We start from the raw sequence: 26,726 nt of genomic DNA on the forward strand, positions 1-26,726 counted from the left end.
GGGAAATGCAGGACAACCTGAAACGCAATAATATCTGTATAATAGGGATACCAGAAGGAGAAGAAGAGGAGCAAGGGATAGAGAACCTCCTCGAAAAAGTAATGATGAAAAATTTCCCTACTTTGAGGAGAGAAAGGCTCTCATGGATCCAGGAGGCACAGAGGACCCCACTCAAGAGGGACTCAAAGAGGTCCACTCCAAGACACATCATCATTAAAATGGCAAATGTCAAAGACAAAGAGAGAATCCTCAAGGCAGCAAGGGAGAAGGAGAAAGTAACATACAAGGGGGCCCCGATACGCCTAGGAGCTGACTTCTCAACAGAAACACTACAAGCCAGAAGGGAATGGCAACAAATATTCCAAGTCATGAAAAGCATAACTACAGCCAAGGCTGCTCTACCCAGCAAGGCTCTCAATTAAAATAGAAGGGGAAATACGGAGTTTCCCAGACAAGAGAAGGCTAAAAGAATACATCTCTACCAAACCAGCACTCCAAGATATGCTAAGGGGACTGGTTTAAGCAGATGAAGGAAAAGAATGAGAGAGACAGGAACACAGGTACAAAGAGAAAAGATGACTAAGTTTCTATCAGTAATATCTCTCAATGTGAATGGACTAAATGCCCCAATAAAAAGACACAGGGTAGCTGAATGGATAAGAAAACATGACACACACATATGCTGCCTACAAGAGATCCACCTCAGGGCAAGAGACCTACACAGATTGAAAGTTAAGGGATGGAAAAAAATATTCCAAGCAAATGGGCATGAGAAAAAGGCCGGGGTTGCCATACTTGTATCAGACAAAGTAGATTTCAAAACAAAGGCCTTAAAAAGAGACCCAGAGGGGCATTTTATAATACTTAAAGGAAGAATCTATAAGGAAGACATAAACATTGTAAACCTATATGCTCCCAATATAGGAGCCCCAAGTTTATAAGGAAATTGTTGGATGATTTCAAAAAAGATATAGACAGCAACACACTGATAGTAGGGGATTTCAACACCCCACTGTCAAAAATGGACAGATCTTCCAAACAAAACATTAATAAACATATTGTGGCGCTGAATGACACACCGAATCAAAGAGACTTAACTGACATATATAGAACCTTACATCCCAAAGAAGAAAAATACACATTCTTTTCAAATGCTCATGGCAGGCTTTCAAAGATAGACCACATGATAGGACACAAAGCAAACCTCAGCAAATTCAGGAAAATTGAAATAATACCAAACTTTTTCTCAGACCACAAGGCCTTGAAATTGGAAATCAACCTCAAAGAGAAACTTCAAAAACTTGCAAACTCATGGAGACTGCACAGTAGACTATTAAACAATGAATGGGTCAATAATGAGATAAGAGAAGAAATCAGAACATTTCTGGAAACAAATGAAAATGAACAGACAACAGTCCAAAACCTATGGAACACAGCAAAGGCGGTCCTGAGAGGGAAGTTCATAGCAATACAGGCTTACCTAAAAAAGACAGAAACATTTCAAATAAAAGACCTAACACTACAACTTCAAGAACTGAAGAAACAACAACAAATAAATCCCAGAGCAAGTAGAAGGAAGGAAGTAGTCAAGATTAGAGCAGAACTGAATGACATACAGATGAAAAGAATAATTCAGAGGATCAACCAATCCAGAAGCTGGTTCTTGAAAAGATAAATAAAATTGACAAGGTTTTAAGCAGACTCATCAAGAATAAAAGGGAGAGGACCCAAATTAATAATATCAGAAACGAAAGAGGAGAAATAACAACTCATACCACAGAAATACAAAGGATCGTCAGACACTACTATGGGCAATTATATGCCAAGAAATTTGAAAATCTTGATGAAATGGACAAATTTTTAGAAAAGTATAATCTTCCAACACTGAAGGAGGAAGAAACAGAAAGCTTGAACAGACCGATAACAGCTGGGGAAATTGAAGCAGTAATCAAGAAACTCCCGGCACACAAAAGCCCAGGGCTGGACGGTTTCACAGGAGAATTTTACAAAACATTTAAGGAAGAGCTAACCCCTGTCCTTCTCAGACTATTCCAAAAAGTCCAAGAGGAGGGAAGACTCCCAGACTCTTTCTGTGAGGCCAGCATCACTCTGATCCCAAAACCCGATAAAGACCCTAAAAGGAAAGAAAACTACAGGCCAATTTCGCTGATGAACATAGATGCTAAAATCCTCAACAGAATATTGGCAAACTGCATCCAGCAATACATTAAAAAGATTATCCACCATGATCAAGTGGGATTCATCCCAGGCATGCAGGGATGGTTCAATATACGCAAAGCAGTAAACGTGATACATCACATAAATAAAAGAAAAGACAAAAACCACATGATCATCTCGATAGACGCAGAAAAAGCATTCGATAAGGTACAGCACCCATTTATTATCAAAACACTCAGCAAAATGGGAATAAATGGGGCGTTCCTCAACGTAATAAAGGCCATATATGAAAAACCTACAGCCAACATCATACTCAACAGGCAAAAACTGAAAGCTTTCCCACTAAGATTGGGAACACGACAAGGATGTCCGCTCTCACTGCTTCTTTTCAACATTGTATTGGAAGTCCTAGCCACAGCGGTCAGACAAGAGAAAGAGATAAAAGGCATCCAAATAGGAAAGGAGGAAGTAAAGCTATCATTGTTTGCAGATGACATGATAGTGTACATAGAGAACCCTGTAGACTCTACCAAAAAACGCCTCAACCTAATAAGTGAATTGGCAAAACAGCAGGATACAAAGTCAATATTCAGAAATCAAAGGCATTTTTGTACACCAGCAATGAAATAGAAGAAGAAATCAGAAAAAAAATACCATTCGATATAGCAAGAAGAAAAATAAAGTACCTAGGCATAAATTTAACCAAAGACGTAAAAGACCTGTATGCAGTAAACTATACAACATTGAAGAAAGAAATTAAGGAAGACACAAATAAATGGAAGCATATACTGTGCTCATGGATTGGAAGAATTAATATCGTCAAAATGTCCATACTACCCAAAGCAATTTATAGACTCAACGCAATCCCTATTAAGATACCAATGACGTATTTCACAGAAATAGAACAGACATTTCAAAAATTTATATGGAACCATAAATGACCCCGAATAGCCGCAGCAATTTTGAGAAAGAAACACAAAGTAGGAGGGATCACAATACCGGACATCAAACTCTACTACAAAGCCACTATACTCAAAACAATCTGGTACTGGCACAAGAACAGACCCATAGACCAGTGGAACAGAATAGAAAGCCCAGAAATAAGCCCAGGTCTATATGGGCATCTAATATTTGACAAAGGGGGCAGGAGCATAAAATGGAGCAATAATAGCCTCTTCAACAAATGGTGTTGGGAGAGCTGGACGGCTACATGCAAAAAATTGAAATTGGATCATCAGCTGACACCATACACAAAAATAAACTCAAGATGGATAAAAGACTTAAGTATAAGTCGCAACACCATCAAAGTCCTAGAGGAGAACATTGGCAGGAAACTCTCAGATATCCGACGCTGCAATTTTTTCACTGATATGTCTCCTAAAGCAAGGGACATAAAGGAAATAATAAACAAGTGGGACCTCACCAAAATAAGAAGCTTCTGCACGGCTAAAGAAAACATCAGCAAAATGAAAAGGGAGCCAACCATATGGGAAAATATATTTGCTAATGATGCATCAGATAGAGGTTTGATCTCCAAAATATATAAAGAACTCACTCGACTCCACTCCAAGAAGACAAACAATCCAATCAAAAAATGGGCAAAGGACCTGGGCAGACGCTTTTCCAAGGAGGAGATACAGAGGGCCCAGAGGCATTTGAAAGGATGCTCAGCATCACTAGCCATCAGAGAAATGCAGATCAAAACCACCATGAGGTACCACCTCACACTGGTCAGAATGGCCATCAGAAACAGATCAAGAAACAACAGGTGCTGGCAAGGCTGTGGAGAAAAGGGAACCCTAGTACACTGTTGGTGGGAATGCAGACTGGTGCAGCCACTGTGGAAAGCAGTGTGGAATTTCCTCAAAAAGCTGAAAATGGAACTGCCTTTTGGTCCAGTGATTCCCCTGCTGGGACTATACCCTAAGAATACCAAAACGCCATTACAAAAGAACCTATGCACCCCAATGTTCATAGCAGCACAGTTTACAACAGCCAAGTGTTGGAAGTGACCTAAATGCCCATCAGTAGGTGATTGGATCAAAAAACTATGGTACATTTACACAATGGAATACCACATAGCAGAAAGAAAAAAAGAACTACTAAACTTCGACATCATGGATGGAACTAGAGAGCATTATGCTAAGCAAAATAGCCAGGGGGTGAAAGACAAATACCATATGATCTCACCTATAAGTGGAACCTAACCAACAATACAAAGATGCAAGGTAAATAAGACCAGCAACACTGAAAGGAAAAGAAATCAACAGAGACAAGAGGGAAGGAGGGAAGGGGGGGTGGGGAAAAGGAAGGGAAGGGGAAAATCAAGGAACATATAGCAAGGACTCATGGACAAAACCAAAGGGGAAGAGCTGAGGGAGGGAAGGAGGGAGGTGGCATGGGAAAGTGGTGGAGGGTAAGCAGAGACTAATGTATTTGGGGAAAAAAAAAGAAATATTTCAATAAAACAAAAAAACTATCTTCAATGGAAAAAAATTAGAAATAAAGTTAATTTTTGAAAGATGAAAAAAAAAACAAAAAACCCCCAAAATCTGATCTATCTCTTACCAGCTCAAAGTCTAAAACTAAATCAGCTCCAGGTGCAGATGAAATTCCTGGGTGTAATCTATTAAGTATAGCTACTAGGGCACAATTTCTCTCCCTTTATAAAATTGTGAAACTGAGTTACAGTCTCCCAACATTCCCAAGACAGAATGGTGGGACAGACCAAGGGTAAGAATTACAGATATTCCTGTTCAAGTGGCGAAAATGAAAGGTTAAAAAGAAGTCACTTATCCAAAGCAAATCTGAAATCCAGCCAGGTAAATGAGTTTCTTGATTTGGTTTCAAAGCCTAATAACAATTCTCTATGCCTCTCAACTCCACCCTGCATCAACCTTCCTTCTTTACAGAAGGTAACACAAGTTTGCAGCTGAGTTTTTTCTTTTTGCAGCTTTATAGTTTTATCATACTGCCCGTAGACTGTTGGGCATTTGAATCTCTCTTCATTTAATACTCTCTGTTCCCCTTATTCCATGCTGGCAGTGTTTCTGCTAAAATAATTTTCTCACAAGATTTTACTGCATTAGGCAAAAACCACAACTACAGATCTTTTTTGGATACTTATGGCCTCCTGCTGAGATAGCTGAGAGTTAACACCCTTACCATTCCTGGAGTTCCTCTGGTTCAACTCAGAAGATAAATGAAAGAAACACACATCAATTTCTTGAAAGGGCCCTTTGTGTGACTGAACACTATGAATTTTTGATCTAGGGTTTAAGCAAAAGGTTATATAATCACACAGTCTTTTCTCTATGCTACACTTTGGCAGCCAGTTCTGACGTTCAACATCTTATGTCATTAAAAGGCTAAGAATTATCACAATTATTAAGTCTTAGTTCTTTTTGTTTTATGGTTTTTCTCACAATTTCTCTCTGCTCAAGCATTTTACTATGAAGAGTAGGACACTGGTTAACTCTTTCAAATCAGGCAGCTGGGAAATCTCCTTAGTTATATATCCATGTTAGTCACTTATGAGTTCTGCTTTACATACAACTGCAAGACAATTTTGTAAAGCTTTCTGTGACTACATATCAAGCCAATCCTCTAGCTTCCAATGACATGTCTTTTATGCAATACCTTCTTTCTGAGTCTTCATTGGCAGCATTCTCAATGACCATATATCTACCAAGAGTCTATTCAACACTATTTAGCCTTTCTCTATCATTCACCTCAAAATTCCTCAGCTTCTGCAAACCGCTGCATACTGCTCAGTTTCAAAGCTGCTCCGACATTTTAAATAACAGCTACATCTTACTTCTGGTACAAAAATCTGAATTTGTTTCCTACTGCTGCATAACAAAGTATCATAAATTTAGTGGCTTAAAACAACACAAATTTATTTATTTTTCTTCATTTTCATGGAATAGGAATCTTGCTAAAATGAGGTACCAGCTGTTTGTGTCCTTTTCTGGAGGCTTGACAAGGGAAAGGTCTGTGCACAAGTTCATTCAGGTTGTTGGCAGAATTCATTTCTTTGTGGCCCTAAAAGTGAGATCTCATCTCCATTTGCTTGCTGCTGACAGCCAGGGACAATTTTTTACTCTTGTTAGTCACTTATAGTTTCTTGCCATGTGGCCCTCCCTACAACATGGCAGCTTGCTCCTTCAAGGCCAGCATTTTTAAAATTCGTTTAGGCCCACTCAGAATCTCTCTTTAGTTAACTGAAAGTTAAGTAATTATATTTCTTGGTCCTGCCCACATTCAATGGAAGGAGACTATACTGGGCACATGCAATGGGTGGTAGAAATCTTGGGGGCCATTTCAGAATTCTGCCTACACTAACAATGAAAAATAACTTTAGAAAAAAAAATGACAACCAAAGCCATTCTTCAAAAAAATCACAACTTGTACATGACTTAAATATTCAATGTTCTTTCATGAAACTTCAAGGGTAGGAAATTATAATGACATTACAATACATTATCCAAGATTTTCAACATAAAAATCTGTGTTATATTTTCATCTTAGGGAAGGAAAAAACACAAAAACTAAAAATACTATTTTAAATACACACAAAGTTTCTAAATTGAAATTTTTATTTGGCTTTTTTGTACAGCCCCTTCCCAAAATAAATATGAAAGTATGCTTTGCTCTTTATCCATCCAACTCCTATATTTTCAAGTCTAGTTAAGGTCCCTCGATTAAAAATGCAGCTGGTCCAACATGTTAATGACAAAAAGACATTATAGTCAAGTTGTCCATAATACAGTCCATAAATCAACTTAAAGATGTAGAAATGTATCTTAGAATTGTTTTCCTACTAGTATTATTTTATTGTCTCCACCTACATCCATTGTAATTTTACTATTTTTATTTTTTTCTCCTTTCTACTCTGATTCTCACCGTATAGTTTCCATTTTATATGACTTTCATTATTGATGCATTATTTTCTTGCTGCTATTGCTTCCCCTTTAAAGAAGTGATCTTAGGCTATCTAACATCTATAGAAGCCTACAAGAACTCACTATAAATTTCCTACTCTACAACACTATCTTGGTGATGGGAAGTGTGCCCCAAGCTGAACACCACTGAATAACAAGAAAAAAAGAAAAGTATAAGAGTATAGATGCTGGTACATGGGTAGGTATGTGGTGGGAACCTGTGCTCTTCGAAACCCAGGTTCTCTGCATATGCCTACCGTTCCTCTTGAAACACACTCCTATGCCTCCCCTGTTTTAGCTCAGCTGGCTAATACCTACTCATCCTTCAGGCATCAGCATAAATGTCATTTCACCTGAGAAGACTTCACTGCTTATACTCCTCCAGAACAGTTATAGTCTTCTACTATGGAATACAACAACAAATTAAAATACACTCAGATTTAGGATTAACCCATAAATATAAGGATGGTATGCCACTGGAAAAAGCATCAATGTAATTTATCTTAAGAATAGTAAAAACTATTACAGCTTTTTAAAAAGATGGCAGTAAGCACTCAATAAAATTCCACACTTATAGTTAAAATTATTTACATTAGATATGAAAGATTTTTCAACACACTAAAGGTTTTACATAGAAATTCACAAGCAAATATTGAAATTGTACTAATATCACCTCACTTAGCAACAGGAATATAATGAGAATGAATGCTTATAGCCATTCAAGGGAAAAACAAGAATGTGACTTTTGCAGATAATTTTTAGAAAATCTAACATTAATAAAATATCAGTAGAGTTCACAAGTTTAGGAAAATTATAGAATAAATTCATGAGAAAAGCTGATAAGACACTGTTCTAATTGAAAGTGAAAACAATGCCAATTAAAGTTTCACTAATAACAACTTATCAAAACAGAAGTGGCCAAAAGTGCTAGTTAGCCATATATACTCTTCTCAAAATTCTCTATTATCATAGAAGTCTCCCTTGGTACATGACTGCCCAGCTAAAAATATCCTTCTCTAGAATTCTATTTCCATCTGTGAAGGGATCAACTCATGGCAGAGCAAAAATCCACCTACAAATTGAAATACCATATATGAAAATTCTGCTTAAAATTATAAGCAAGCTACCAAGGCCAACTTGTCAAGGGCCCAGCAAGGGGAAAAAGGAGCAGAGACATTATCTCAATACTTGGTAGTAGTTTACTTTCCAGTTATTTGTCAAATTCTTTACCTAAGTACTAAACAGAAGGAAACTGCTAAGTAGACTGGAATGGGTAGCTATTTTAGAACAGTCAACAAAATGAGGACAAGAAAACATTATTTCAGAATATGCTACAATGGACTAATAGGGCTCTCAGGACCCTAGAGAGATACTATTTAGTAATGGATATGAATCAGACGTAAACAAGGTGGCTCTGGCTAGTGTGGCTCAGCAGATTAAGTGCCAGCCTGTGAACCAAAGGGTCGCCGGTTTGATTCCCAGTCAGGGAACATGCCTAGGTTGTGGGTCAGGTCCCCAGTAGGGGGTGCTTGAGAGGCAACCACACATTCATGTTTCTCTCCCTCTCAATCTCTCTTTCTCTCTCTCTAAAAATAAATACAATTTTTTTAAAAAAAAGAAGTAAACAAGTCTTACCAACACTACAATTCAGTCTCCAATAATTTCAGTTTCTACTGCCTAAAGAGGGTACAGTGAAATCCTCTTTAGAGAAAGAAAACATCAAAAGCTTCTATAACATTTCATTATACTGACATTCAATTTTAGAATACCTGATATATGAAGGAAAAAAACAAAAGATAAAACAAAAATAAACTCAGAGATAACACAATTATTGGCATTAGCAAAAATAAACTTTAAAATAATTGTGAATAATTTTTAATAAAAATGGATAGAATCTATAAGAAGGGCTGATTATAAAACCTAAAAAGTCACAATAAAAATTAAGACCTCATTCAATAACTGATAAAACTGACAAAAAAAAAATGCTCTAAGAATAGAGATGATCTAAACAACAAGAAATAAAATCTATATAAATAAAATTCTGTTCCTCAAACAAGACATTTTTTCCAATGTATTTAAATATTCATAAAAATAAAATTAACTATATCCTGGGAAGTAAAATAAATCTCAACAAATGCCAAAGGATTAAAATCAGGGTATGTTAACAGACCACAAAGATATTAAAGTAGAAATTAATAAATAAAAGATAACCAGATTCATAAAAACCTCTCTAAGGTTAAGCTCCAAAAATTTAGTGCCTATGTTTTCTTCTATATAATTTATTGGTTCTGCCCTTATATTTAAATCTTTGATCCATTTCATGCTAAGCAAAATAAGTCAGACAGAAGAAGTCAAGAACCATATGATTTTACTCATATGTTGAATTTAAAATGGAAAACAACAAATGAAAAAAAAAAGAATCAAACTAAAAGTCAGTATGGTGGTTACCAGTGGGAAGGGGGTGGAGGGTAATAAAGGGTAAAGGGGGTCAAATATATGGTGACGAAAAATGATTTAACCTTGGATGGTGGGCATACAATGCAATACACAGATGGCATATCATAGTGTTGGGACACTTGAAACCTATGTAATTTTATTGACCAAGGTCATCCCAGTAAATTTAATTTAAAAAGATAACCAGAAAATTCCTAAATATATGTTAATTAAGCAAAACCCTTCTAAACCACACATAAAATATAAAAATGAGAATAATAAAACACAACATATCAAAAGTAGTAGATGTAGTCTAATGTTGTGCTTAGAGGAAGAAGTATAGCCTTAAAATGCACATGCTAGAAAAGAAGATGGACTATCAATTATCTAAGCATCCATCAAAAAGTTATAAAAATAAGAGGAATTTAACCAAAATAAATTATAAAGAACAACAACAATCATTAAAGGAAAACAAATGTATAATAAAGAGAATCAAGCAAATGACATTTTAGTTCTTTCGAGAGACTGCTTTTGCTGAACTTCCTAAAATCTGTGTGCTGACATATTACTAAATTCTAGCCAAAAGGACGTGATCAGAAGTAGTATGTGCAACTCCTGAGTAGTCCTCTTCGAAGAGGTGTCCCTTCATTCATTCATTTTTTTTCTCCTTACCACCACCACTCACCTCTGGGAAACTACAAGTTTGACTCATTATAAACTACTTTTGAACAAGCAGAGTAAGTTACATCCTAGGAATAGCACAACAAGATGGAAAGAGCTTAGTTCCCGTATATTAATCCACAGCCATTATATTAAGACACTGTACCATGTTCTAAGAAAGAAACATGTAGTTCTACCATGCTTTAGCTATTTTTGGGGTGGGGGGTCCCTCTTGTTATAGCAGCCTAATTAATATCCTAAATAACACAAAATTTCATACTTAGAAGTTGGTACTGCTCCAACAAAGTAAAAAAAATTGTTACTGATTTAGTAATTGGATGGACAAAGTAGATCTCAAAATACAAAGTGGATGGATGACTTTAACAATGCTATATCAAAGTATTTGGTAAAACTTCTACCGGTGGTAACTATGAAGTAAGACCACACAGTTTTTAAACAGTCAAAAACTTTAGCCAGACAGGTTTGGAGTATTTAGAATGTTGTTATATTATTAGCTCTTTCTGCTGTTTGCAAAGTCCTATGAGAGAAAGGAAAATTCTAAGGTAACTCAAGTTCTAAAGGGGAGCCTCAGCAAGATACAAGACTGTGCTTCCTATTCTTTCTCTGACAATTCTTGTTAAAATCAGACATAGGAGCCAGTCTGTGTCAACTAATCAATCAATCAGTCTGATTATAAATGTTCTCTATCTCCCCCTACCCAAAACTTTTGTTAGAGTAGTCGTTAGTAAATCAGATGAAGAGAGGGTTTACCTGGGCATGAGGTGACTCCAAAAAAAAAAAAAAGGCCACATTCTCCCAACTGTTTTTGCAGGTAAGTACGGTCGCATAGCTATGTTCAAACCAAATGATATGAACAGAACATATATACAATTTCTAAGTCATCACCTAAAAGAGAATCGGATACCCTCAGTTTTCTTAATGATGAGCCATCAGCCTTGCAACTACAGAATTATAACTTACATTTCTCTGTTGACAATTTTTAGAATATTTATGCTTCTCTTATTCCTGTAGAAGACTAAACATTTTTATAAAAGTACTAGGAGTCAGATAGTTAACTTGAAAAGATGTCTTTGAAGAAATAAGTTTTAATATTATGAAGAGAAGGAAGGCCAAGAGGTTGTTATAGTAAAATACAAATGTGAAGTATGTCAAAGCAAACGGCTGAAGTTCAAATATACTGCATGAAGAAAAGCAAAATCATACATCTGAACAAAAATGTCCAGAGGGGAAGAAAATATGAAAAAAAAAATTGCAATAACATCTCAAGCAACTGGTAGGCAGTCTTGGAGGCCTAAGAACAGTGTGGAATTGACACGGATAGAAAATCCAAGTAAAGTCTTGAGAAGTGTGAAGATGAAAACAGATTTTTAGTAAAGACTATTCCCACAAATACATAATACAATGAGGGACAACTGGAAGAATGAAAAACAGTATCAGAGCTGGTATAATAATAACCCAGATTATGTTCTCTAAGCTGAAAGAAAAGACTTTCTAGAGAAAGGTTGGAGAGTCTGTCGGTAAAATTCCTACAGCGGTATATATACTAAACCCAAACCAGTTTACAATTAAGCAGACAAATAATAAACTCACTGTAGTGATTTTGTCTTTTCTCTTGTCTGGAAGGAATGGGCATGCTCTCATTTGGAGATCTTTAATAGCAGCAGTCATTGTGTTGTTCTCAAGGTCACCCTTCCAACAAATTTCACACTGTGTTGTAATGACTAAGGCAGGAGCATCATTTCTTGTCATATCAGCCACAAACACAATTTCAGGGTTTTTAATAATAATATTAACTTCCCACTTTACTTGTTCTTGTGTAGGTGCTAAAATAGAAATAAAAATAAATGAATAATTTAAAATATTTCTAAATTTTTGTTATACATATTTTTTATAAAAATTTATAATTTATGGAAAAATGTTACTTTCATTCTAAGTAAAAATTAAAATAAAGGAATCTTAGATCCCAAAGAAATCTACAGCAACTCTCTTAGTGTAAGATTTGAAGAAGCTACTGCCATAAGTACATTTAAAAATGTGGGGAAAATCTCCACTATGTAATGGCAGAGCTGAAAACTAATCCAGTTTCTAACTTCCAATTTGATACTCTTCCACTATACCACAATAAATACAATATGAAAAAGACAGTAGAAAACTATAAATAAATTAAAATTATAGCATTTTATGTTAAAGTACTATCTTTAATAATGAAAAGAAGTGGTCAGTTCATCTTCAAACAAATTTTTTCAAATTATTTCCTGCAGAGAAACACAGGTACTTATTATAATAATAGTCTCATTAATTTTTGAACCTAATATATATTCACACCTTGAAAAATATGCAAACTGAACGTCCCAACAGAAAACACAGTTTTCCTCTTACCTCTGAAAAAAATAAAATATTTTAATTGAGTAATTCACTCAACCTCATCAACTAGAACAGCAATTTTCAACTTTTGTCACCTCATGGCACACATAAATTAATTACTAAAATTCTGCAGTACACCAAAAAAAATATTTTTCACTGAGCTGATGCAAAAAAAAAAAAAAGAAGAAGAAAAATAATTTTAATCCATTCCCACCAGATAATGAATGTTGTGTTGGCTGTTGTCGTATTTTTTATTTGACAGTCTAAGAGAAAAGAGCTCAGTGCCTCTGACTAAATAGTCAGGTATTGCATGTTTTAAAAATTTTTGTGGCACACCAGTTGAAAATCACTGATCTACAAAGCTAATCAAGGTAAGTGCTATTGTAGCACTTCAATAACACAGACATTAAATATTTTAGTTAATAACTAACCTTCTTCCTTAGCAGTCCACGCTTGAACATTGGTTTCTACAGCACTGCCTGTGGTGTAGGCCTCAAGAAAGACGTTTGCAACCGTCAGCAGAAATTCCACACTTGCACAAATATACGTTTCTTGAAGGACTAAATCAGTCACCCAACCATCTCTGACTCTCTTATATTTTACATCCATCATGTCCTTTTTGTCAAATCCAACTGTCAGTCCTATCATTCTAAAAAACACAATAATAATTCCTGTAAGTATTTTACAAATAATTAAACACACCAATAAAACTCAAAGAGCTCTTATCCCTTTCACTGACAGCCAACCAGCATCTAAAAAGCATTTCTAGTGGGAGGATCTAGAAGTACTCCAACAGACTTACAAACTTCTGGAACATAACTGTTTCATAAGTTAGGACGTGTGTCTTTAAGAAATTATCAAAATTCTGAATCTCAGCATATTTTTTCCTCTCCATTTTTCATGTATTTTCCATTACAATTTGAATAGATTGATAATAATTTAGATAACATAGGTTAATTTTTAAAAAATATAATTATACTGATTATTTCTATTTAAACAATCTATTAACCACCCAGCAAGAAGAGCATATAACTGAACCAAGAAATTTTAAATGTTGATTGAGAACCGTGACTCAACTGAATTAAAGCTCTGAAGATGTTAAGGATCTACCCAGAAAATGAACATGCAACTTTGGGAATAAAGTTCCCAAAAAATATATTTATAAAATATATCAATCATTTCTCAAGTAAAAACTCAGAGAATACCATTACCTAGGAGTTGCCTTCTTGACATGAGGCCTTTTATCATCTAAAATACAGTTTTTTAATGAGAAGGCAGAAAATGTTGAGTCATCTGTATACATTTTTAATGTGCTTATTATATTCTCCAACTTAAATTCAGCAAGTTTCAGAGCAGGATCACGAACATCTGCAAAGGAAGTCTATGGAAGAGAAAATCAATACAAATTTTACACAAAACACAAATATAAAACATTTTTTAAGATATGAACTACCACATTCTCAATCTCCAGAGGACTCACTAAGGAAATATCAAAAAATATATTGACTTTAATTTAAAAATTTATTGTTCGTATCACTGGCTATAAAAAAGATAATTCATTTTAAAAGAAAAATGTTTAAAATTATTTTATTATTAAAATGAATAGAGCATTAATTTTTTCTCACAGAAACATACTTTAAAATATACATGAATTATTAATAATTGCTATCTTAATAAACATTCCCTATATAATTTTCAGCAAGTGAAAAACATATTTTCTTTTTTCCCTTAACTTACCTTTTCAGAGCCTGGACTATACAGTACCATGGTGAGATAATCAGTTCTGAAACTCATATTTAGTGTTGTCTTAACTTGAGAGGCACGTGAATGTACTTCTACCACAGCAGCTGTCACTACAGTTGTTCCTTGGAAAAATTATCAGATAAAAAGAAAAAGGAAAGATAGAACTCATTAAAACAGGCTTGAAATAGATTCAACAGAATTATTCAATAAATGGGTATAGAAGAAAGTTATAGTAGCAATAAAAACAGCCACATGATATTAACTGTTGAAATTGGGCAATGGGTATATACATGTGGGTCCACTACTTTATTCTTTCTACTTTGGTGTATGTGTAAAAATTTCTAGAAGAAAATAATTAAAATAATAATACATTTAAATGTCTATTTTTATTTCCATCCATTTTAGACATAATTCTTGCATTTCCCACTATTTTAAGTCCTTACCATTTCCTCTATTGGTCCCTTCTTCCTTTTTCCAGCTTTGTTTAGTTATGTCTTTATCACTATGTTAATATGGCTAGTAACATTTACATTCTTATTTACAAAGTTCAGTTCTCCATGTCTGGTTTAACTAAGGCTATGTAATAGCTTTCAATAAAGAGAGCAATAATTTATTATATTATTTCCTTTCGCTACTACATTACTACTAGTGCATGTCAAAAAGAGAGAAAGAGAATCTCTTCTCACAATCTAACAATGCCTCAAAATCATGAATAATTTTCTCCACTTCTGAACCAGACTATATAGTAGAGATTTCCCCCTTCTTAGGAACAGAAAGCATATATTCCTCTCCATATCAGTTATATAATGTAGTTATAGTAATCCTTCTTATCTATGATTTCACTTTCTGCGGTTTCAGTTATCCATGGTCAGCCATGGTCTGAAAATATTAAATGAAAACTTCAAGAAATAATTCCTAAGTTTTAAACTGTGCACCATTCTGTATAGCATGATAAAATATGATGCCATCCTTGCTACATGCTGCCCAGGACTTGAAATCATCCTTTTGGCCAGTATGTCCACTTTGCTACCTGCTTGTTAGTCAATTAATGGCCCTCTTGATTATCAGATCGCCTGTCATGGTACTGCAGACTTGCATTCAGGTAACCCTATTTTACTTAATAGTGACCTCCAAGCCATTCACTTAACTTTTCCTACAATATTTTTTATAACTGTTCTATATTATTAGTGGTTGTTAATTACTTATTGTGCCTAATTTTACAAATTAAACTTTATAATAGGTCTCTATAGAGAGGAAAAATCATAATATATATAGCACTGGATACTACACAGTTTTAGGCACCCACTGGAGGGTTTTGGGAAGTATTTACCATAGAAAAAGGGGAAATTACTGAAATTAATTGTTTATTCTATATATTTCTGGAATTTAGGCCACTTTTCTTCCTTACGACATTCTTCCACTTATTTGAAATTAAACTATTCTGAATTCCTCTTGAATAAAAATGAAGTACTTTTTTACCCCAGATTCCAGTAAAAGAAAAATTTGGGATTCCTTTTCAGTGTACGCTTAGGTAGGCCCATTGCTTTTGGATCCCATCTGTTTTCTTCTTTTCTGGGTTCCTTGTTTGTTTTGCTAGAATATATTTTGAAACTAATTTATTATTAATTTATTGGGGAATGGGTATGAAAGAGGTAAACTTTGTAGGACTAAAAATCTTAGAATTATTGTGTTTTCATATTTGGATGATGATATGGCCATATATAGAAGCTTAACTTCAATCATTTTTTCTGAGAAATTTGACTGCATGGCTCTGTTGTCTCTTATCATCTATCCATTCCATCCCATCCAGTTTTGTTGATGATAAATCTGATTCCAATTACCTATTCTGTTTGTGTTGGTTTCTTTCATGCTTAGGTTCTTGTGATTTTCTTCATCTCTGTCCATGAATATTTAACAATAAAGGACTGGTTTGGTTATTCTAGAAAGTAAGAATGGAGTTTCTTGCAATGGTATAAATGTAGGGTGGTTTGTATATTAGGATTCTCTTACACTGAAAAAGCTGTGTAAAAATCTCAGGGCTTTGCGAGAGTAAATTTTATGAGCTTGTAGGCTGCACTCTAAGATAGATAGGTCTGGTGATCTCCCAAAATGCCAGAAGGAGGAGAAATTTGTTCTTGTGAAGCAAAATCATCTCAGCAGCCCTAACTGACCCAATTCTCTGTCTACACTGGTGTTAAACTTAGAACCTAGTCAGCTTCTACATAGTATATTATAACCAACACTGGATGCACAGCTTTTCTGAATTATGGTTCTCTCTGTTGTTCCTTTCATCCATCCTCCAAATATTTATAGAAGTCCATAATTTATTAATGTTCATCCTTTCTCAACCCCTTTAATTATCTGATAATCCTAATATCAATAAAAATACCCCAACTGGGTTAGATGCTGCACTAGGCATAAGGGAGAAGAGGAGGGGAGCAATGAAAAGCTGAAAAAAAAACCCCAGATCTATAGGGGAGCTGGAATAACAAGAATAAATACTAAGGAATTTTGTCACAACAGGACTAAGAATTTTGAATGAAAAGATAAAATTAACAGAACTAATAATAAACAATTTAGAGATACTTGAATGGGATTAGATAATACAAAAAGATTTATAAATAGTATTTTACCCAAAACTAGAAATAGAGAATGGAAGGAAAGAAGAATAGTGGGAAGTGTGGGAGGAGAAGGAATTCAAGGTCAAGAACATACCTCCTGAATGATGTGAAGTGTTATTTACTCCACTAGTAACACTGTTCTGATCTTTTATTCCTGCTGGTAAGACACGATCATCTTCATACCATATATTACCATATAATGTCTTAAAAATAGTTGTTATATCTTCTTGACTAAGAATAAACTGTTAAATAAATAAGATTTGCTTATTTTAACATTACTACTTCACATAGTATAAAAGTTCCCATACAATAAAAATAATTGTTTCATTGCAGTCCTCCACAAAACCCTTTTTTTACATGAGATATTTCTACTAACCAAATACTCAGTCTTAAATGACCACTAGATGTCAATACCAATTAAGCTATGAATGATGAACTATTTGTTATGATTGTACTAATTAGCCAGTAATTTTAAAACTTAAAATAAACTTAAATGTTTAAGTATTCATTTGGCTACAGCTAAATAAGTTAGTAAGCAGCTCAATTTACAAATTAGAGAAAATAATAATTTATATAATGAAAAATAGTTCACAATGTATTTTACATGAATTGCTTTATTTGAACCTCACGAGTCCTAGGTATATAGAATATATAATCCTGATTTTATAAGAAGTTGAGGCTTAAATGGTTTAGTATGCATTAGTCCACTTAACAAATTTAATAACTAAAAACCCCATGTGCTGGGAATTTAACGTAAAATCATCAGCATAGGCCCTGTCCTGAAAGATGTGATGGTTAATTATATCATTTTCGCTCGGTCACAGTATCTAGATATTCCTAGATATTTTATACACATATACAAACATACTACAGACCATCTACAAAATACCCGGCTGCCTTCTGGAGCAGACGCACTAGAATGACCCACTTAGTAGTTTGCAGCTATTGTAGCCCACTTTGGCAGACCACATATATTTGACGCTTCATGGACCTTGACCTCAGTGTCAGGAAGAGGCTAAAATCAAGTCTTCAAGAAGTCAGTGTTATACATCCGGGCCAAGTGTACACACAAACCCATACATCATATTTGTTTTATTTTTCTGGACAACTCGAATACAAAAGCCATTATGCAAAAAAAAAAAAGAAAAAAAAGATAAACACCTGTGAGTTTTAAATGGATACGTTTCATTACCTCAAGGGATAATTTTAATTTCACAAAATTAACGATGTGATTTTCATCAGGCTTCCTTTGACTGTACTGCAAGGTGATATAGGTATATCTTGTAGATATTGTGGGTGTGATTCCAGACAACCGCAATAAAGTGAATATCACAATAAAGTGAGTCACACAAATATTTTTGTTTCACATTGCATATAAAAATTATGCTTATACTATATTGTAGTCTATTAAATGTGAAACAATATTATGTCTAAATAAAACAATGTTCATAACTTTATTAAAAAATACTTTCTTGCTTAAAAGTGCTACATCTGAGCCTTCAGTGAGTCATTATTTTTTGCTGTTAGAGGGACTTGCCTTATGTTGATGGCTGCTGAATGATCAGGGTTGTGGTGGCTGAGGGTTGGGGAAACGGTGGAAATTTCTTAAACTAAGATAACAATACAAAGGATTAGAAGAAGGTACTATGAACAACTATATGCAAGAAACTTGAAAACGTGGGGGAAATGGACAAATTTCCAGAAATATATAATCTTCCAGAACTGAATCAAGAAAAAGAAGAAAGCCTCAACAGACTGATAACAGCTAGTGAAACTGAAGCAGAAATCAAAAAACTCCTGGCACACAAAAGCCCTGGACCGGTTGGTTTTACAGGAGAATTTTACAAAACATTTAAGGAAGTACCAACCACTATCCTTCTGAAACTATTCCAAAAAATCCAAGAAAAGGGAAGACTCCTAAACTCGTTTTATGAGGCCAGCATCATCCTAATCTTGAAACCAGATAAAGACACAAGAAATAAAGAAAACTACAGGACAATATCATTGATGAACACAGACACTGAAATCCTCAAAAAAAAATATTGGCAAACCGCATCCAGCAATACATTAAAAAGATCATCCACCATGATCAAGTGAGATTCATCCCAGGGATGGAAGAATGGTACAATATTTACATATCAATAAATGAAATAAATCACATAAACAAAAGGAAAGACAAAAATCACATGACCATATCAATAGATGCAGAAAAAGCATTTGATTACGTACAGTACCCATTATGATAAAATCACTCATCAAAGTGGGAGTATAAGGGAGCATACCTCAACATAATGAAGGCCATATACTAGAAACCTACAGTCAACATCATACACAATGGGAAAAAACTAAAAGCTTTCCCACTAAGACCAGGAGCAAAACAAAGGTGTCCGTTTTTCACCACTTCTATTCAACCTAGTACGAGAAGTTCTAGCCACTGCGATCAGGCAAGAAAAAGAAATAAAAGGCATCTAAATAGGAAAGAAGGAAATAAAACTGTCATTGTTTGCAGATGGCACGACAATGTACATAGAAAACCCTATAGACTCCACCAAAAAACAACTCAACCTAGTAAGCGACTTTAGCAAAACAGCGGGATACAAAGTCAATATTCAGAAATTGAAGGCATTTTTGTACACCAACAATGAAATATCAGAAACAGAAATTAGGAAAAAATACCATTCAATATAGCAACAAGAAAAATAAAGTACCTAGAATAAACTTAACCAAGGAGATAAAAGACCTGTACTCAGAAAACTACACAAAGCTGAAGAAAGAAATTAAGGAAGACACAAATAAATGGAAGCATATACCATGTTCATGGATTGGAAGAATTAACATCATCAGAATGTCCATACTACCCAAAGCAATTTATAGATTCAATGCAATCCCTATTAAAATACCAGTGACAGCCCTTGGTGGTGTTGCTCAGTGGATTGAGTGCCAGTGTGCAAACCAAAAGGTTACCAGTTTGATTCCCAGTCAGGGCACATGCCTGGATGCCAGATCCCCAGTGGGGGGCGGGGGGCAGGTATATGAGAGGCAACCACACATTTTCCTTGGGGAAGTAGGCTCCTGAGGACACTTGGCCTGTCCCCCACTAGCCGGGGCTATGCCCCTGCCTCTCTGCTTTGCCATCGAGGGCCAATGGCTAATGACGGGTAAGTTACCTCGCGCTGAGGTGAACAACCTAAGACAGGTATTAGCCAATATTGGCAGCAGATAAGAAATTGGGGGACATGGAAAAGGGGCAAAAAGGCCCCCACACATCTCGGCTTGGCTTGGACACAGCCAGAGTCCTCATTACAGCCGAGAAGCAGTCTCCTTATCTCTTGGTGGTCCCCTCCTCACACCTGGCTCAGGCTTGAAACAATGCAGGAGTGAGCTCTAAATCAGGTCTGGTGGTTGCCAAGGAAATCAGGCCTAAAAGTAATTTCTTTAAAGTGTACTTTGTTCTTTCCTCAGATCTCTGGCCTGCTCATGCTGCAAAGGACATTCACAGTATTTACACCCCTTACCTTGTTAAGACATTTGCTTTATCTACACCTTTTACCCTATATATCTATAAGGCGCCTTAAGTCTACTTTCCCCTCATCTATAGTTTCTATTGTTGATTCTAGTCTCCTCTCGGACCCATGTAAATCAGTGAATTCCTGTCACTTGTTTTCTTAAAGGTATCTATTCTCTGTGAAACTTAACTTGCTAATGTAACGAGTGTATGCATGCATTCCTGTTACTTAGCCCACTGATAAGTTTTTCAATAAAAGCCTTGGAACAAAGGGCGATGGGACCTTTTCCATTAGGGGGATGTGCCACGGCCTTCTCCAGTAAGAGGGGAAGTGCCCCCATCTGCTCTCCCAGCAAACAGAGAAGTGTTTGCAACATTTTGTGTTTGTCCCCCTCATCCATGACAACCCCGGGATGGGCTCTGCGGGTTTCAGAGCCCTGCTCCCACCTCAGCTGGCCCCAGCCGGTTTCCCTCAGGTTTCAGGGAGCACTGCATTCTCTGCGGCACTCCCCCACTGCGGCGTGCCCCTATGGCCACTGTGCAGTGTGACAAAAGCTTTCTCCATATCTGCAATAAGGCTGTTTCACTTTCTGATCATTTGTGTGTTCCCTGGAGTACACTTTTAATTTTCTTCAAGAACTTTTTCTTTACATTCACAACTTGGCTGTTTGTTGCAAGAGGTCTAGCTTTCAGCCTGTCTTGGCTTTCAACATGCCTTTCTCACTAAGCTTAATCATTTCTAGCTTTTGATTTAAATTGAAAGAGGTGGAACTTTTCCTTTTACTTGAACACTTAAGAGGCCATTGTAGGATAACTAATTAGCCAAATTTCAGTACTGTTGTGTTTCAGGGAATAGGAAGACCCAAAGAGAGGGAGAAATAAGGGAACCAGGAAGACCAGGGGCCAGTTGGTAGAGGAGCTGAAACACATACAACATTAATCTATTATGTATGCCTTCTTATATGGGTGTGGTTCTTGGTGTCACCAAAACAATTATAATAATACCATCGAAGATCATTGACCACAGTCCACCATAACGAATATAATAATGGACAAGTTTGAAATATTGCAAGAATTACTAAAATGTGATAGACAAAGTGAGCAAGCGTTGCTGGGAAAATGGTGCAAACAGACTCATTGCTCAAAGTAGGTTTGCCATTCAATTTGTAAAAAGCAATATATTTGAAGTTCAATAAAACAAAGCACAATAAAACAAGATATACCTCTATACTAATTTAGTGTTTTCAGATTAAGTTCATGTGTACCTTATTCATGCTACTTACGCTGTTTTATTTATGTATACCTACGAGTTTTTTAAAAATTATTTATTCATGACATTTATTTTGTGATTATTGTGCAGCTGGCATTCAAAAACAGTATGTTCACATAAATTTATAAACTGAAATCAAACATTATAATTTCTAAACCAACATATTTCAATTAGTACATGTGTACTGAATGCCTGTCAAATTTTGATATTCATCACTGCTCTTTAACCTTGTCAACAGCAGGAAGTTGGAAAAAATGTAATGATCCCAAGACTGTTGCTCTGTGGTTCCTATATGCCAGGACAGGCTGTGTGTGCTATTACCAAACATCTGCCAAGTCAGAAATCACAAGCTACAGTACTTAGTCTGGATGCATTAGACTAAGTGATTCCAGCTTCTCTCTGATGCAGACCATAATGTCCAGGAAGGGTCAAATATGTGGACCAAGAGGTGGGCTGCAACAACTCCTAACTATTCAGCTGACATCAGGGTGAGGGAAGATCCAATTTCATCTGCCCTAATGGGCAGCTAGGCATTTTCAAATGATCTGCAATATCACCTGAACATTTTGCATGGTTTCTCTGTGGGGGTCAGTGAAGAAAAATGGTGTCCTGCCACCCCACATAAACCTAACTACTGACTATGCCTCATGGGAGGATTTTCTTGCCATGTTACTTGTGTTTTCTATGTTTCTATCTTTTGTCTTACCAATACAAAGAGGCTTCAATTATTTATCTTAAGAGGGTACTTTCCATCTATAAGTTAAGAAGTCCATACAATCTTATACACTAAGAATTTAAATTTTTTCTTTCATTTATTTCAAATTCTAAATACACTTTTAATTTAAAAATCTTATAACTTTAAAACAATTGTTTTCTTTTTTAATACACTTTTACTAGGAAGAAACAGGAAACTGGGCATAGGGCTAGAAAGAGAAACCTTATGACACAACGCAAGTTCCTGTCACTTCAGCAGAGCATGTGATATAGTTTTGACTTCCATTAGGTAAAGAGGGAAAAATATGAACTTGTAGATAGTTACATTAGATATCTGTGAAGCAATATCAACTAATAGGGAGGTAAAGTTATGCCCAAGGCCCTGACCCATTTGCAATTTTCATCATCAACTTCTCCCTTCTTCTAGAATATTCTCTAGATTATTTCATATACTCCCATGGCTGATGATTTCCAAATTACTATTTCTAGCCTAGACATCTCCACTAAGTTCCATGTTATTATATCCAACTGACTACTTATGGTACCCTAATATTTGATTCCTTCATGGAATTTGCCACAATTTAAAACTATTTTAATAATGTATCTATTTACTTTTTTACTATCTATCATGCCTCTTGGCTACCATCACCTCCAACCCAAGCATCAGACTGGTAAGTCCACAAAGCCAGAGACAATGTCATAGCTCCTTTGCCACTGTATCACCAATATCCAGCACAGAGTCTAACAGAGTAGGCACGCAAGTATTTGTTGAATGAATGAATGGAGAACATTCAGTGAAGTCTAGGTCAATAAAGCTGCTATTTCAATTCTGACAAAGGTGATTAATAAACATGTAAATTCTACACCCAAAATGTCTTATTTTCCCAAGCAATAATTTTTAACCAAAACAGGAATTAATAAGTACCCCAAAAATTACCTCCATGGGCTTTAGTTGAGCATTTACATTAAAACAAGGAACTTCCTGGTACCACTTCCAGGATAAATTTCGTTCAACAATCACCTCAAGATTTAATGGCAGCAGTAGATCCAACACTTCCTGGTATGTATCATTAATGAATTGAGACCTGTAAGGAGAAATAAAATTTTTTGAATAGTTTCATATATATTCAGATAGTAACAAATTCATCATTTTATATATTAATAGGAGAAATCATTTTGTGTGTGTGTGTGTGTGTGTGTGTGTGTGTGAAGACAAAAATAAAATCCATTTGGCCTTCCATATCAAAAGCAGATGTGTTCCTCCATCACACTAGACACCTAGGTAACTTGCTCTTTCAGTGTTCTATGAATTTTTAAAATAGAATTTTGTAATGTGTATATGAGTGTCAAACATATACAAGTTATGTTGTTTCTAATTCTTCATTGTAATAAGCACTTGAATCATTATCTTCATAAATATCTTTGAGTAAGTTTCTTCCTCTGGACAAACTGCAGGAGTCATTAATTGCTGCGTCAAAAGATAAATTATTCTGGAAAACTTTTCCTTATCAGTACTACCCAATACTTGAGGCAGATACCTTTCCTGTGTTCTTGCACAAACAACTCAAACTTTTTCTATCATTCTATTTAATGAACTGTAGTTTAATAGTTTATTCTTTTATCTGTAGTTTCAATTAGAATGAAAGCCTCATGGAGGCAGGGCCTGTTTATCTTATTGTTTTATTGCCAATATTTGGTTCCAATGATTGCAGTATGTCATATACTATACCATTATTTGTTAAGTTTCATTCAAGAAACTGGGTTAATATGTAAACTACAACATATGAGAGCTCCATCTCCCTGTACCCCAATTAATAAATATTAATTATTAAATTTCTCACAATTTAGGGAAAACATTATTTTACTGTATTGATTTTTATTCCTTTGATTACTAATGAGATTAAACATTTCTATTAGTTGTTTATTGGCAATCGTTGCTCCTTTAAAGAATCTAGTCATGTTTTTTACCAGTTTTTCAAAATATCTTTTTCACACTGCTAAAAAACAAATTTTTAACCTTCGATAAAGATGCTAATTACCCCATATTCTATTTCCTTATAATTTTGTTTTGATAATTAATATTCACAAACATATTCTTGTAGAGTCAAAACCAATCGATATTTTTCCTTTCCTCATCCCTTTTCTTCTTTCTTCGATGCTTAAATTAGGAATTTGTGTTCTACTGTATTACTGATACTTACATGTTATTTGCCTTTAGCTTTTCTACTTTTTTTTTTGTATTTCATTTAATCTTTATTGTATTTTTTCCATTATCCTTTAGTCCCCTTATACCTCCTCTCCTCCAGGAATCCTTCCTTTTTGCTCAATTCCACCATCCCCTAACCTCCCCTAAACCGTTAGCTTTTTAAATAGTGTTATTGAGACAATTCAGATCAACACAATTCACCCACTTTTAATCATTTATGGTTATAATTGGCATTATGCTTGGCACCCATTTTGAACAGTAAAATGGCCAAAAAAAAGCAAAAAACACTGCATGTAAAAAGACACTTGTTTACACTATAACAGCTGAAATAATAATGCTGAGTGTCACCTAGGTTGACACCTCAGCCTAAAACGTACGCTTTGATGGCCCCAAATTTCTCACAGCTCTGCACATGCCCCAAAAAATGCAAAGTATTGATTCTGGGGTTACAAATAAGTTATAGCAAGTAAGATAGTTCACAAACACAAAATCTGTAAATAATGAGGATTGACTATATACACAGACACACACAAATAATGAGGAAACACCGCAACACCTGGTCAATTGCGGAGCTTCCTATTCTTTTTCACTATTTGAATTATTTTAGCTTTATAATACATTTTAGTAGTATTTGATATAATTTAATATTTTAGTAGTATCTCTAGTATTGTTATGATCTCTAGTATTATGATTCTCCCCATCAAAATTTCTTTCAAAAAGAATATTAATATATTTTGTTCCCTTTTTATATTTCCAGAAAACTTAATTTTAAAAGGCTTTAAAAAATGTGTGCTGTGATTTTTATTTAGATTGGATTAAGTACATAAATTAATTTATAAGAAACTGACATTGAGGAGGGGGAGAAAGGATTAGTCAAAGAATATGTATGAATGACTCATGGACATGGACAACGGAGAGGGGACTGACTGTGGGTAAGAGGGGTTGGCTGCCTGCAGGGAGGGGGGCAAAAGTGAAAAAAAACGGGATAACTGTAATGAGACAACAACAACCAAAAAAGGAACTGACATTGTTAATAATATTAGGTCTAGAAAAACATTCTCTACATTTATTCAAGATTTATTCCTGGCCCTTAGTTAAGTTTTGCAACTTGCCTTATGTAAGTATTATAAATTTATTTTTTAAAATTTATATTAAAATTCACATTTTTGTAATAAAATGATAATACAAATGGTAGAAAATATGAAGTATTTTTCTTTATGTGCTTTCTATGAAGCTATAACTAAGCTGAATTTTCATACTCTAGTCAAGATGGCAACCTAAGTAAACACAGCTTGCCTCCTCCCACAACATCAAAGTTACAACTAAACTCTATTACAATCATCATTCAGAACCATCAGAAATCAAGCTGAAGGGGAAGTTCTACGACTACAGAATTAAAGAAAAAACCACATTGAGACTGACAGGAGAGGCAGAGGTACAGAAGGGGCTGGTCCCACACCCACATGTGGCAGAGAGAAATCAGGAGGGATATCACAGGAATGAAGGGTCTCAGCTTCACAGCAGGCCCCCCTGACCCAAGAGTCCAGTGCAAGGAAGGTAAATCTCCATTAACTCTCGCTGTAAAAAATCAGCAGGGACTGAAGCTGTGGAAGACAGAAACTGCTGCAGTCTCAAGCAGTTCCTCTCAAAGGACCCATGAAGAGCCTTATGGGAAGGAAGTGAACTGTCCAGCATCAAGGTGAGAGCTGGGGAGCAGCTTTCTCCCAGACAGGAGTGCTGCAGAGGCCACTGTTCCTTTTCTGAGCCTTCCCCCTACAGAGCCAGCAGTGGGTGCCTTATCAGAGTCTCCATTAACCTGGCTCACACTGTTAGATTCCCCCCCTGGTGATTCCCTGAGGCCCTACCATACTCAAACTTTAGGCTTAACCAGTCTGTTTCCAGTGACTTTTCCATATGAATGGCTTGTCTTGGTCCATACTTCAGATTTTCCTAAATTCTCTCAAACAAGCAGCATCTGGCTTCAGTAGGCCTGTACTCTTGCCAACTTGCCCCAGGCCCAGCACTAGCAACAGCTGGCATTGGTTCACAGCTTGGCTTCACTTGGGCA

At 35.5% G+C, this 26,726-nt stretch overlaps 1 protein-coding gene across 3 annotated transcripts in view; it reads right to left on the reverse strand.

The window, feature by feature from the left end:
• VPS13A (vacuolar protein sorting 13 homolog A) overlaps positions 1-26,726 on the reverse strand; it is a 217,821-nt gene that overhangs the window by 86,304 nt on the left and 104,791 nt on the right. For all 3 annotated transcript variants that reach the window (XM_054583005.1, XM_054583003.1, XM_054583006.1), the window contains exons 34-39: positions 23,390-23,537; positions 17,058-17,205; positions 14,337-14,464; positions 13,811-13,980; positions 13,031-13,248; positions 11,826-12,058 (exon numbers count right to left, since the gene is read on the reverse strand). In XM_054583005.1, the coding sequence (XP_054438980.1) occupies positions 11,826-12,058; positions 13,031-13,248; positions 13,811-13,980; positions 14,337-14,464; positions 17,058-17,205; positions 23,390-23,537 (1,045 nt within the window). The remainder of the gene's footprint in view (positions 1-11,825; positions 12,059-13,030; positions 13,249-13,810; positions 13,981-14,336; positions 14,465-17,057; positions 17,206-23,389; positions 23,538-26,726) is intronic.

Source organism: Pteronotus mesoamericanus, unplaced genomic scaffold, assembly GCF_021234165.1.
Source record: "Pteronotus mesoamericanus isolate MK-2021 breed Mesoamerican mustached bat unplaced genomic scaffold, CSHL_Meso_final contig_73, whole genome shotgun sequence".
Lineage (NCBI taxonomy): Eukaryota > Metazoa > Chordata > Mammalia > Chiroptera > Mormoopidae > Pteronotus > Pteronotus mesoamericanus.